Source organism: Podarcis raffonei, chromosome 9, assembly GCF_027172205.1.
Source record: "Podarcis raffonei isolate rPodRaf1 chromosome 9, rPodRaf1.pri, whole genome shotgun sequence".
Lineage (NCBI taxonomy): Eukaryota > Metazoa > Chordata > Lepidosauria > Squamata > Lacertidae > Podarcis > Podarcis raffonei.
Genome location: NC_070610.1, coordinates 45,016,258 through 45,031,076, shown reverse-complemented (window position 1 = coordinate 45,031,076; position 14,819 = coordinate 45,016,258). Strand labels below are relative to the sequence as shown.

Sequence of the window (14,819 nt, the reverse complement as noted above, 5' to 3'; positions counted from 1 at the left end):
TGCATTGTGTAGAGAAAGTTGACAGAGAATTCTGCTCCCGCTCTCTCATAACAGAAGAACCAAAAGGAGCTGCTTAGTGGGAGTTTCAGGATAGAGAAAAGCAAGTACATCTTTAACACAGCAGTCTTCTAGAATTTGTTTTTGTAAGATGGCTTTAAAAAGTAATTTCATAAAGTACGGTAATGGAGGATAAAGCTTTCTATAGCTACTGGCCATGTTGGCTATACGTTACCTCCGAGCTCAGAGGCTGCAAGCCTCTGTGTAGCAGTTGCTGAGGAATAATACGGATAGAGATATAGGTCTGCCTTGCTTATAAAATTTCTTTCCAAAGGCAACTGTTTAACCACTGCAGGAAAAAGATGCTGGACTAGAATTGCCTTCGGTCTAATTTGACAGGATTCTACTATTATATAATATTCTTATACAGTGCTTTTTTTCTTTAAAAAATGTTTAGGGGTACTCTCATTTTCCTACTCATATTGAAATTCTGCCCCTCAATGAGACCAAACTTAGATTCACAAAATGTTTAGGAGTATGTGTACCCCTGCGTCTCCCCAGAAAAAAAGCACTGTTCTTATATATTACAATGATTTTGTGTCTTCCAAGTAAGTAAGGTAAAAAGGTAAAGGTAAAGGACCCCTGGATGGGATTGCGGCGCTCATCTCGCTTTCAGGCAGAGGGAGCCGGCGTTTGTTCACAGACAGTTTATTGGGTCAAGTGGCCAGCGTGATTAAACTGCTACTGCTACCATGACAAGTGCCAGAGTGCACGGAAACACCGTTTACCTTCCCGCCGGAGCGGTACCTATTTATCTGCTTGCACTGGTGTGCTTTCGAACTGCTAGGTTGGCAGGAGCTGGGACAGAGCAACGGGAGCTCACCCAGTTGTGGGGATTTGAACCGCCAACCTTCCGATCAGCAAGCCCAACAGGCTCAGTGGTTTAGACCACAGCGCCAGTATCAGAATTGCTCTTCTGAGCATGGAGTGTATAAGAGAAAGAGGATTATATAATCAGAATTCAAGCACATCCAGAGAACAGCAGCTGCGCCAAAGACATTTCGGCAACTCTCTTAATTTTTATATCCTAGTTAGCTCCATATGAGATGTCACTACAGAAAGCGGTGGTGAATCTGCTATGCTTTTGACTGGCATATATTAAATGCATGTGCATTAACAATCACTTATATTTTATACCCTTTGAAGTTTGTGCTTCTATTTTAAAATGAGGTCCAAATCAGCGCCACTAAAGGCTTCCTGATTAAGCTTTCTAAATTAAAACATGAAACTTCAAAGGGATGAGAATCGGACAGAACAGATGTCGAAGAATAAAGGTTTTGGCAACAGAACAAAAAAAAGGAGGACAGGGAAGCTGAGACACTCAGGGGAAAAGCAATATAAAATGTACTTTGGGTTTTACTCTTTTAAAGGGATAAAAAGGCATGGGAAAACATGTCACTACCTAAGCAATAGTCACCTAGTTGGTGGGCAACCATTCCCCAATGAGCAATGATGTTTGCAGTTTCCGAGTTGTAGAAAGCCAGCTGAACTGCATTTCTTGAAAACATCAAACATGAAATAGTCTTTGCTGCCACCACTAGTTTTAGTAAGCTAGATTTTTGCAACTTGTCCAAATTCAGCAGCAATGGAATGCAATGAAGTGCCGTCTATGAATAAATAGTGTCATGCTAAATGATTCCTGCTATTTGGTGGTTGCAGAAGTCAGCAGGAGTTGGAAAAGAAACTGGCTGTTGGAATGTACAGTGGTACCTCGGGTTGCATACACTTCAGGTTACATACGCTTCAGGTTACAGACTCCACTAACCCAGAAATAGTACCTCGGGTTAAGAACTCTGCTTCAGGATGAGAACAGAAATCGTGCTCCGGCGGCGCAGCAGCAGCAGGAAGCCCCATTAGCTAAAGTGGTGCTTCAGGTTGAGAACAGTTTCAGGTTAAGAACGGACCTCCGGAACGAATTAAGTACTTAACCCGAGGTACCGCTGTACACTGAGATGCACTTGTTTCGTAATCCTTCCCTATAACTTGCTTACTTAGCAAGGAAAATAAGTAAATGGGAAATTGCTCGTTTTGGGGAAGGCAACCCTTTCAGATTTGAGATTGCCGCTACCACCCAAAACGCCTAAATTTCTAGAACATTATACAAGTCTGCTGGATCAGGCCCATCTAGTTCAGCATCCTGTTCTCACCATTGGCCAGCCGGATGCCTGTGGGAAATTTGCAAGCTGGACACAAGCGTAACAGCACTTTGCCCACCTGTAATTCCCAGCAACCAGTATTGGGAGGCATACGTGGAGTGTAGGGAGAACCTGTCATTCAAAGCTTTCCCCCAAACGAAACACTGGAATTTCCCCCCTCTAAAATTAGGGGTCCATTTTACCACCTTTTCATTAACCTGTTTTTGCTCCATGTCATAGGTCTGCAATAACTGAGGTACTTTCACTAACATGAAAGTATATTAGCGAGGGGTGAGAAGTCCTGCAAAGTGAGTGCAGAGAGGAAGAGAGGAAATGGGCTGGGGGGTTGGTCCGGATGGGGCAGGGTGTGTCTGTGTGTGTTGAGTGGAGAGATACATGAATCTGCCCCTTCAAGGGGAAAATTTGATAGAGAGGGAGGAAGGGGGAGGGGGGAGGCTGGACTTGCATGAGAGCGTGGGAGCCAAAAATGTAGGATCTTGGAGGGTAAGCACCTGTCAGATTTTCAGAGGTCCGTTCAAGATATTGCAATCGTTTTGTTTTCATATCTGCTATTGCAATCAGCAGTTAATCCAGTGAAAATCACTGAGAAAAGAAACACAATTAACTTATACACAGGAGATTTGTGGGGCCTCTGTCAGGAAAATATCTACATCCTTAATTACCCAATTAGAGAATGTTAACTGCCTAAATGTATGTGTTAGTGGTGTCAAGTTCATGAAAACAAATAACCAAGCAGTGTTATGTTTTGCATTGTGCCCAGGGCCAGTCAGCTTCTACAAAAGTAAAAGCCGGATCATTATGAATAATTAACATTTTGCTTTCCATAAATATGAATTTATATGATAGGATGAATATACTGCTATTCATTCATATGGAGTAATAGACAATGCAAGCCAGGGCCTCATAGATCTAGTCCAAGGGGGTCCATTATTATTCCATTATTATTATTATTATTATTATTATTATTATTATTATCTCTAGCCATTTTTGTTTACCTAGCTTCTTTAAATACTATTCCTGATCTAGGACCTTCCTGAGCCCCAAAATCCAAATTCTTCAACAAAGAAATGGAAATGATGTGCAAAGACTAACATATGAATGTCTACATAAACGTATCTTTGAGAATTTGCAACATTTGTCATGGACTGAAGATGTATGGTGCCAGGGACCTAGAAAATGAGATTCATAAGTTTGCAGGGTATAGACCAAGGATGGGAACATCTGGCTTTCCAGCTGCTATTCAGTATCAGCTCCAGTTGGCATGGGGAATAGTCTGGAATGATGGGAAGTGTAGTCCAACAACATTTGGAGAGCCACAGATTCCCCATCCTTGCTCTAGGCTAAGAAATGAGGAAATGAGGAGCTGTTCAATGTACAGGAAGCCTGACCTCACTCCTCCTCAAGAGACACAGCACACGCACATTTTCAAATGTGAAGAGTCCTATTGATACAAGGACTACTCCCCCCCCTCCAAATGTAGTTGTGGATATTTTTCAGCGTCAGATTTCTATACAGTACAGTAAGCATACAAGTTATGTACTGCTCTCAGTCAGAGCTGTAATAAAGTTGGGGCTACAATATGTTCCTGGTTATAGGAACTGCATCCCTGATGATGCCTACTGTCCTCTAAGAAAATGATTCTTATGGACGTCATCAAAAGGAACTCTTGCTTCATCTCTTCCTCTCTGCCAATGCCACCCATTACAACCATCCATGCATTGCATTCCTCTAATAACAGATCAACTTATATATCCTTCACAAAATGGCAAGAGGGGAAAAAAAAACAAACCCATTATATGCACCTAACTATGCCAAAGAATTCCTAATATTGAATCCACCCTGTGTTCAGGGCCAGCATCAGGAGTACAACTAGAAAGCTGAAAATACCAGTTTGAAGAGAACATGCAAGTGCAATAGTTTTATAAAGGTAAAGGGACCCCTGACCATTAGGTCCAGTAGTGACCGACTTTGGGGTTGCGGTGCTCATCTCGTTTATTGGCCGAGGGAGCCAGCGTACAGCTTCCAGGTCATGTGGCCAGCATGACAAAGCAGCTTCTGGCAAACCAGAGCAGCACACGGAAACGCCGTTTACCTTCCTGCCAGAGTGGTACCTATTTATCTACTTGCACTTTGATGTGCTTTCAAACTGCTAGGTTAGCAGGAGCAGGGATTCGAACCACTGACCTTCTGATCGGCAAGTCCTAGGCTCTGTAGTTTAACCCACAGCGCCACCCGCGTCCCAATAGTTTTATGGAAAGATGCAAATTTAATAAAGTACTTTGGGCATTAAAAGGCTTCATGAGTCACTTGCAGATGTCATCCGAGTCCCCACCACCACCACCAGAGAGCTGCTAAGCTTCCCTTATTTGCATTTCCTTGCCAAAGTTCATTTTAACAAGTCAGAACAAAATTAAATGAATTGCTTTAAAATGAGGTTTCTTACCGTTGCAGCCAGCCACATGATTTCTACATTCTTTCTTTTTTTAGCCTGAATATTTTGATGGAGATTTTCTAGTAATCCTTTTAAGTCATTCTGTTCTTGAAAATGTGGTAGGCCTGGGAAGAAGAAGCAGAAGAAATACAGCGTGTGATAACGGCTATGCTGAGTCAAGGATTTCCTCAGGAAAGTAAAGCTGCTACATTGAAAGTCTCATTTCGAATGCATGAGGATTTTCCTCAAACACAGCAATGCCCGTCTTTTCATGACTGACCAAACAGGTTTGTGCTTGTTCACACAGCCCCTGCTATCTAAGAGCTTTTTTCTGAAGTTCCATGCATCTTCAGTACCTCTATATTAAATGGTAAGAGGACCAATTACATAACCTGTTGCACTTCTGCCTCTCGTCTGTTATCTGCTCCTTGTGCTGCACTTTGCATAATTGCAGGATGTGCAGAGAGCAAAGCAGCAATAAGGAAAAAGAGAGAGAAGAGGGGCTAATGGAAAGTACAGCACCACCATAAATGTATGCATAAGTTTATTTCAAGTAAATAATAAATGCAGGCTAGCTAGTCTGCTAGTAATTTCCCTTTAAATATGTGGCAAGCTGGGGCAAATCTCAGGCTTGTGGAATCTGCTTTGTCTTATTCTAGGACCAGGGACGTCTTTACCACTGAGGGTAGTAGCGCAGGGAACCAGGGTGCCAAGGTCTGGAGGGTGCCAGAGAGTCAGGGGAGAGTGCAGGGAGGTAAGCGAGGCGGAGCGGGGGCTCGGTGCCTGCTCGCCTCCTGTGCCAGGGTCATTCCTGTCAGCTGGAAGGCTCCGGATGCTTTTCCGCAGTCCAGAGCTCTTTCTGCTGGCTCCGTGGTGGCGATCTGGCCACAAGGTTGGGGCCGCTCTCTCCCCTCCCTCCACCCCTGTGAGCTCTTTCCACAAGAAAGGAAGAGACGGAGCCTTGTTGTGCGCATCCGTCAGAAATTGGCGGGAGGCAGAGAAGGTGAGCGGAAGGGGGAGCCAAGATGAAGAGGGAGGATGTAAAGGAAGAGGCGGTTGCAGGGTGCTTGCATGCCAGCAGTGTCTGCGATAGGGTGACAGGGTGTCTGCGACAGTTGCTCGGTCCATGCTCCTGCCAACCTAGCAGTTCAAAAGCATGAAGTGCAAGTAGATAAATAGGTACCACACCAGAGGGAAGGTAAATGACATTTCTGTGCACTGCTCTGGTTCGCCAGAAGCAGCTTAACCATGCTGGCCACATGACCCGGAAGCTGTACGCTGGCTCCCTCGGCCAATAAAGTGAGATTAGCGCCACAACCCAGAGTCGTCTGCCACTGGACTTAATTGTCAGGGGTCCTTTACCTTTACCTTTTTACTTAGGCTTTCAAAAAGTTTTAAACAACCCCCCTCACCAAATATCCTAGGTAAGCTTAGCAGTCATGGCATAAGAGAGGTCCTCTAATGGATCAGTATTTTGTTAAGGAACAGGATGCAGGGAGTAGGAATAAATGGACAGTTCCTACAATGGAGGGATATAGAAAATGCAATCCCTCGTGGACTGGTATTGGGACCTGTGATATTTAATTTGTTTGTAAGTAATTTAGAGTTAAGGGCAAGCAGTGAGGTGCCCAAGTTTGCTGATGATGTCAAATTGTTCAGGGAGGTTAAAACAAAAAGGGATTGTACGGAACTCCAAAAGGATCTCACCAAACTGGGTGAATGGGCAGTAACAAGGCAAATGCAATTCAATGAAAGCAAATATGAAGTGATGCACACTGGGACACCCCCCCCATACTTTTACATATACGCTAATGGGGTCTGGAGTTAACTGAGCAGAAACAAGATATTGTGGTCACAGTGTGAGGAAGATGTAGACTCTGTATGTAGCAGCTGTGAAAAAGGTGAATTTCATTTTAGGGATAATTAGGAAAGGGATTAAAAATAAAACTGCCAGTTTCATAACGCCATTACAGAAATCTATAAGTGTGACGACACTTGGAATGCTGTGTACAGTTCTGGTGGCCTGCCTTCATAAAGGATGCTGTAGAGCTTGAAAAGGTTCAGAAAAGCTAAGAGGAGACATGATAGAGGTGCATGGTTATGCATGTTGTGGGGGGAGTGGATAATTTATTTTAAACAAAGAAAAGGGTGTCAGGAGTACAGTCGTACCTTGGAAGTCAATCAGCTTAGTTCCTAAATGTTTTGGCTCCTGTCGCAAACTTGGAAGTGACTGTTCCGGTTTGCAAACCATTTTTGGAAGCTGAAAGTCCGCCAGGGCTTCCGGGGCTTCCGATTGGCTGCAGGAGTTTCCTGCCGCCAATCAGAAGCCACATTTTGGTTTTTGAACATTCTGGAAGTCGAACGGACTTCCGGAATGGATTCTGTTGGACTTCAAAGGTATGACTGTGAGGATCTCTCATATCATGCCACATTTGGCCCTCAGAAGTTCTATATGCATATGAATTTTTGGAAAAGAGGTACGAATAATTGCAGATTCATTTGGAAATGCTGAGAATCTTTATATTTATGCTATGGCTGCATACAGGTAGAGAATAAAGCAAAAGCCTGCTCTAAGGCTACTGCAGTCATTATTCTAGCTTCAGGCTGAGAGGGTCCTTTATATAGCACTTACCTTTCCACTGATTTTCAGATTATATATATGGCTGTTTCAAATATCAAAGTCAGAACATAGCAAAAGCAGAAGAAAGTAATTTTCTGATTAACTGTCATGGTTTTGTTTTGGGGGTTTTTTATATATAAAAAAGTTCAACCTGATTAGCACTAATTCCAGTGGCTGCTGAAGATCTCAGCAAGCAAAAGCCCAGAAGCCCATGTGCAGTGTAATTACTCTCTTCGCTGCAAGGAAATGCATGCTTGGTTCTATCGCGCAAATGAACTCACAAAGAATTGAGTCACCTGTCATGTCACAGCAAGGAGGCAATTTAAAGCAACAACAATAATGAAGGCATGAATCTGGAAAAATGCTGCACTGCACTTAAAACCACGGTATAAATAAGTTCCTGTTGAATAATGACATTTTTAAAAATGAAGCCTTCGTAGTCTGCCCACATTGCTCATAGGCACAATCAGAGTTTCAGTTGTGCCAGGGATGCTTAGGGTGCAAACCTGGCATATGTTTCCAAGAGAAGCAACACATGAAGTAATAGGCTGTCTCGCCTCAAAAGGAATCAAGCGGCCAGATTCTGAAGACTGCTTTTCTATGACTGGGGTTATGTACATATTCACAATTTAAAATGTAGTGAGGCCACACATCCCCACCCACATTTCAAGTCACTTTTGCACTTTGCTGTCACACCAGAGATGGTGTGGGGATGTCTTCACTCAGTGCACAATAGCTGTTTGATTTGCTCACACCGGCAACCTCTCATCACCTGATCATGAAGCTGTTATCTGCACGTGTGCACCTGCTATCTCAAATGTACACACCTCAGCTTAACCTTAACTGCAAAGTGAATGTGGCTTACATTCTCAGGTTCAGTGGAAGCTGGTTTTAGAGAAAATGCATCAAACAGCAATATTTCTCAATAAACTCCAGGATAGAGATGGATTGTGGTTAGCATCATGTGTACACAGCTTCAAACACCAGTGGTGGGAGAATGCTAGAGCCAATAGTAATGTGAACACAGCCTAAGATTATCTTTTTTTCTGTTCAGGCACGTAGACAGAATACAAATGTTAGGAAGCAGGCATAGAGAATCTTAGTTCAATGAACTGAATATCATGACAGCATTTGCAACTACTATAAAGCAGCCAAAATACAGCCTTTGTTACCCAAAGCTCTCACTCCACCCACAATAAAAGTTATGTTCATATTCTGACGACAGAAAATGAATCGTTTTGCAACTCTTGAAGAACTGATAGTCCTATTTGCCTGAGTTCAACAGTTAAATCATTTCAGGATCAAATAAATATTAGTTTACATAATACAGGTATGCTATAAATTTGTTCCGGTGTCGTGAAGAAATACAAAGCACTAATGTGTCTTAGAAAAAGGGTTCCATAAACAAGCCAGTTGTATATAGGAACTACAATCAACAGGGAAAAAAATGCTCTAAGCAGTTGTGGCAGTAAGCTACCTGCACCAATAAAAACCCTCTGATATAATGTTTCCCAGCCACACAAAAAATCTGGACGTGGTTCAACCTCATCAACAGATGAGGTCAAGCTCACTGTGACCCCTTGTGGAGAAATGATGTATTTATGTCTGTTTATGTTTCGAAGGGGAAAGTATTCTGTGACTGTGACAGTCCAAGTTCAAGGCTATTATGACATTGCAAGCCTGGTCAGCAGTATTGCTAGGTGACAGGTTCTGAGAGAGAGAGAGAGAGAGACCACTTTGAGGATTTTTTAGGCAGGACCTGGATCAGGTAAATTCAGTCAGATTGGTCTGGGTGAAGAGGGGCTTTTAACTGGGCAAATTACCACCTTACAGAACTGTCCTTACTACGTCTACTTAGAACTAAATCCTATCAAATTCAGTAGGGCATATTTCCATGTAAGTGGGGCTTGGATTTCAGCAAGGGAGCAAAAGCTGGATTGCAGCACTGAACTTACTTTGGCTCTCTTTCCCTTCCTTACTTCAGGTTTTGGGCTAGAGCTAAACCACACATCTTGCCCCACCCTGCATTTTCTTTGGCTGTGGGGATCATCAACAAACTGGAGGATCCGCAAGCAGAGAGAGAGAGTTTAGCTATGCTGCTGCCCTCCCCTGCCCATCCCTTCCCATCTATGCCAAAATAGCACGGATCTTCAACATGGGCTAAAGAGAGGTGGCAGCTGGTTGGTCTGTATAACATTGCTGCCTTCCTTCCATGGCTTTAACACATGAGCTGAAACCATCAGTGAGCTTTATATTATGATGCAAGATCTCTTTCCAAGGTGGTTGCAGCCAATTTAGAGATTATTGGTGTATAAATGCATTTTCAAGGGAGATGCAGAAGAGACCTTAGAGTTGCAGATCTGGAAGGAGAAACAATGCGAAGACTTGCAGCAGCAAATATTACCTTAAAACAGTGAAGTAAGAGGTAAAAAGATAATGGTAAAGGACCCCTGGATGGTTAAGTCCAGTCAAAGGTGACTGTGGGGTTGTGGTGCTCATCTCGCTTCAGGCCGAGGGAGCCAGCGTTTGTCCACAGACAGCTTTCCGGGTCATGTGGCCAGCATGACTAAATAGCTTCTGGTGCAATGGGCCACCGTGACAGAAACCAGAGCACACGGAAATGCCATTTACCTTCCCGCCACATTGGTACCTATTTATCTACTTGAACTGGGGTGCTTTCAAACTGCTAGGTTGGCAGAAGCTGGGACAGAGCAATGAAAGCTCACCCCATAACGCAGATTTGAACTGCCGACCCTCTAATCAGCAAGCCCAAGAGGCTCAGTGGTTTAGACCACAGCGCCACCCACGTCCCTTACAGTGAAGTAAGAAGGCAATGCAGGTTACTAAAAAGGAAGGAGCTATGCACTTTCAATTTTGAAAAAAGTTAATTGAAATAACAACTTAAGGGCTCAAGTCTGTAGATTACCCAGACCAGCAATGCCACACACCAGGACACGTCAGAAGAAAACAATGACTTGCATTGCTATAATCATTTTAATCAGCATAATCAAGACACCCGAGGATAAACTGTAGAGAATAATTTTTCAATTAGGGCAACAGAACATCTATGGAAACATGGTTTCAATATTATCCTATCTAATCCTTAAGCCAATTTCCACTGATACCAGTGGGAAATTCTATTTCAAGCGAAGAGGATTTGGGAGAATAACAGGGCAGTATTTGCAACCCAGAATTTGTAATTAGATAAATAATAAATAAACCCACCATTAGGCTTATATTGAGATTCATACACTTATAAATGAATGTAAATAACTTCATATGAATAACATTTAAGCATAACAACTTCAACATGATTAACGAACCAAGACAGACATTTTTAAATACTTACAATCAGGAGGCATTTTTTCTGTGAACAGCTTGTAATACTCTTTCAGCAGCTCCAGATTTTCCTGGTTAACAGTTTCTTGCAAAGAGGTATCTCCAAACCTAAGCAATCACAGAAGACCAATTGGCATAGAAGCAGCATTTCTGCACAAGCAGACATTTTCCACCCAAAGAAATGGAACAGGAAACAACCACCTCAGCTCTGAATTAATACAGTTGTACCTCGGGTTAAGAACTTAATTCGTTCTGGAGGTCTGTTCTTAACCTGAAACTGTTCTTAATCTGAAGCACCACTTTAGCTAATGGGACCTCCTGCTGCCGCTGCACGATTTCTGTCCTCATCCTGAAGCAAAGTTCTTAACCTGAGGTACTATTTCTGGGTTAGCAGAGTCTGTAACCTGAAGCGTATGTAACCTGAAGCGTATGTAACCCGAGGTACCACTGTATTGTTATTTTATATCATCAATCATTTTGTGAGCACACCATTTAATTACAACTTCCTAATTCGAGAACAAAGTGTGTTCTGTTTCCCTAAAGGCCCTGAAAGGTTCAGAAATGGAAACTAGCTCACATGCCACTCAGGCTGCAATTCTATGCTCATGAGCTTGTAATTTCCATTGAACTCTATGAGACTTACATTAAATAGACACAGACTGCATTCTTATTTAGCAGTAGGTTTGAACATAGGGTTCTCATGTCAAAATGTAAGTGTATGATTCTGGCCTCATTGAACCACAGTGCTGAATTTAAACATTATTATATTGTAAACTAAATGTTACAATATACAATTAAAGCTTTAGCATATTTAGTGTATTTACTTGAGAGTAAAGTCTTGTAAAATCCGTAGTACTTAATTCTGAGTCAGCTATGGTCAGAATGAAATCCACATTCAAAATGAATACTGCAGAATTCGCCGAATTTTAAAAAGCCCCAAAGGTGATGAAGTGTAGGATGTGCTATTTTCCTGTACCGATACAAAAGTACCAAAAAGTACAAAAACATTGCATGAATGGAGGTAGGAGGCAGAGTGCAGCTTGCCATTCTGCTGAGGCCCTGCTGAAAGGACATTTCTTGTGGAAGTATCAGAGGGTAGCTGTATTATTTAGGGAATTTAAATTATTTGTAGTTGTTTTAACATAAAAAAGCAGAATCACCAGAGGAAGGTTTTTGGATTTAAAGCCTTTGTGACAGACAGCATGGGATGGCACACCATCCTAACCACTCATGAGTCTTACAATCAAGTTTTTGTTTTTCCTGTGTCACCTTTTACAGTAGTAGAATTAGCTTGCATTTTGCATATTAGAAGGGTAGGCACCTGTGGTATTTGTGCTGTGCTACTGAAGACTGTTTATGACTTTTTAAAACCAAGAAACAATGAGAACTTGCCTCCTTTGCACCTCCAGTTAAAGACAGGTCTCACTTTCTGGCACCAAGCAGCCATCCTGCATTGTATGGGCTACGAGGCAAAAAATGCTGTGTTTGGCACCTTGGTACCCTCTGTAGTCTGGTCTCCTAGGCAATTATCCTATTACTCCATGGGTGGGCAGCTTTAGAAAGGCTGTGTGGTCTCGTTCAAAATACCCAAGAACTGAAACGTAATCCTGATGACTTACCTCTCCGCGAGTGTTTGCTGTTCATTGATTCCTACATTAAAGAGAACTGGATAAACATGGAGCAGTTTCCCTTCTTTAATCTCTTGTGGAAGCAGCTCAAACATCTTTCCTGGGAGCTTGATTTCTATTACATAATGTCCCCTAGGAAAGCAAAAGAATAAGACTGATTTGTGCAATGTGTAAGTGAAAAACTCTGGGTGTTGTTGTTGTTGTTTAAATTACACTTGGGCAACATAAACTTTATGTAAGAGGCAGAGGACATATTCCTAAATCATGAAAACTACTGGAGCCTAACCAAATTCAAATAAGCCGAGAGAGAGAGAGAGAGAGAGAGAGAGAGAGAGAGAAAGCAAGCACTTTTTTGGTGCCACTGCCCTAAATCAGAAACATAAATGGAAAGCTGATCCTTTTCAGGTCTCTTGCAGTCCCTGAAGAAGAACCTGAAAAGGTGTTGAAAACTGTCCTGTAGATTACTGGCCACCTGGATAGGATGGCAACCACTGCTGGGTCATGGCTTGATTTAAGGTGGGTCACAACAGCAACACTACCACCTTACAAACATCTGATAAAAATGCAATAAATGGGTCTCAAAATGCATGTTGGGGTTAAAGGTGGGACCTGGGTCCCCAAAAGATAAAAACTATTGATGAAGGTCATCCCAACAGAGCTGACACTTTTCGCATTCTGCTTCCAGGCACACTTCCTGTTCTGACTTCAAAAGTATTGGGTGGGGGGGCGATGTTCCATCTCTGAGCACGAAGCTATAGTACCTCTTCTGGATTACTGGAATTCAACTCCATCTGCCCAGTAGCTTTCATTGCCATTTGTCTCTTTTCTGCCTCTCCTTGCTTAACGAACAAAGGAGTATCACTCACAGCTCTTCACATGGCATTGCTAGCAGCTCAACTGGCATTCTGCTTATGATACAAGACTCTCTCGAAATGAAACTAACTTAGAAAAAGCCAGTACACACTAGCAGCCTGTCTGTATCTTAACACATATTTAGAAAACGTGGATTTAAATTACTAACCTCCCTTGGTTTGAATGTAATACGCTAATGCTAAATCTAGAAATCACATTTCCTTCGTGATTGGCGAAGTCTTAACCTCAGAATGTCAAGATATCAAAATTTTCTTTATTTCTTAAAAGCATGCAAATTTATACAACAATCGGATCAGAAATTTAATTACGAACTGTTTCTTTATAATTACTTTTTCACTGAAGTGGGAAAAAGGATTAATAAGTAAAATTTTTAAAAAATGAGAAAAGGCTTTTAGCCTTCTTACTGCTTGTCTAGCATTAAAATGAGGGCACACAAACTTTTGAAGCACTTTCTACAGAGTTACAAAAACTCTTCCTGCATCCACATAAAATGCCAAACCATGGCTTGGTGTCATGCTAATGACAATGATATGCCTTAGTCTAATGCACTCCCTTCTCCCTTGCTGGTTTGTAGGAAGGCATGGTCTGATCAAACCACAGTTTGCCACAGTCACATGCAATAGCAAACAATCATTTTCCAAAACACCAGAAATAATAAAAAAGGGAAAAGAGCCTCCTGCATCAAGCCGATGATGGCCCATCTAGGCCAGCAACTTGTTCTCACAGTGACCAACCAAATGCCAAAGGGAATTCTGCAAGCAGGGCAAGAGTGCAACAATACTCTGCCCACCTGTGATTCCCTGTTGTAGCAGTTTTAATGTTCTGTGCTTGATATTATTTGATTTTTAATTGTATTCTTATTGCCTCTTTTATCTTATATGGTTTCTTATATCCTATAATGATAGGAATCAATGTTTTTGCACTTGCAGAAGAGTTTCCTAATGTAGTAACGTGTGAAATTAAAAAGCAAAGGCATTTTCATTGTTCTAACAAGTTTCGTTGATCTGTAGGGAATCTGGTGTCAAAGTGAGATACTGCCAGAAGCAGGTGGGACATTTCCAGAGAGGAGAACTGTAGAAAGTCAAAATTTGTGAGAGAAATACTAAAGATTGAAGTCTGAACATAAAAATGTCATCCTGCCAGGGAAGATAAACCTATATTTATCCTATGCACTTAAGTGATGGTATCTGTGTATTTACATACGCAGTTCTGGATGATGTATAGGTTTTGTTTTTCTTTTAAAAAATATAAATTTTGATACACATTAATGTTTTCGACTGACATATTTGTTAAGTACTTTTTGCTTAGTTTATTTTATCCTACTTGACAAAAAGCAAGATCTAAAGAACTTTGTATCACCACAGGTTCCCTGACACTGGCTAGCATTCACACTGATATTGTCATTATAAACATCTCAATGTTTGGTCTCTCTTTTCTCTAGGATAGGCATATTGCTAATACTTATATAGAACTAATTCTATCCATTGCTGCCAAGAAAACAGACCTAATAATCTCGTTTACCCAGCCTTGCAAACAGGAATGTATAGATGGGATCGAATGTATTATTATTTCAATGACATTTTAAGATGGTCAAGATAAATGCAAGAGGCTGATTTTAAAAACCAAACCAAACAAGGCAGCCGTTAAGCAGCCAGGATTCCTGGGCTCTCAGTCACTGTTTGTTATCATTCAAGCACAGCCAATTAACTACTAAG

At 41.8% G+C, this 14,819-nt stretch overlaps 1 protein-coding gene across 8 annotated transcripts in view; it reads right to left on the bottom strand.

Annotated features, from left to right (window-relative positions):
• The window catches only part of INPP4B (inositol polyphosphate-4-phosphatase type II B), a 270,717-nt gene that overhangs the window by 24,620 nt on the left and 231,278 nt on the right, over window positions 1-14,819 (bottom strand). For all 8 annotated transcript variants that reach the window (XM_053403297.1, XM_053403299.1, XM_053403298.1 and 5 more), the window contains 3 exons: window positions 12,223-12,363; window positions 10,614-10,711; window positions 4,657-4,769 (listed from right to left, as the gene is read on the bottom strand). In XM_053403297.1, coding sequence (XP_053259272.1) covers window positions 4,657-4,769; window positions 10,614-10,711; window positions 12,223-12,363 — 352 coding nt within the window. The remainder of the gene's footprint in view (window positions 1-4,656; window positions 4,770-10,613; window positions 10,712-12,222; window positions 12,364-14,819) is intronic.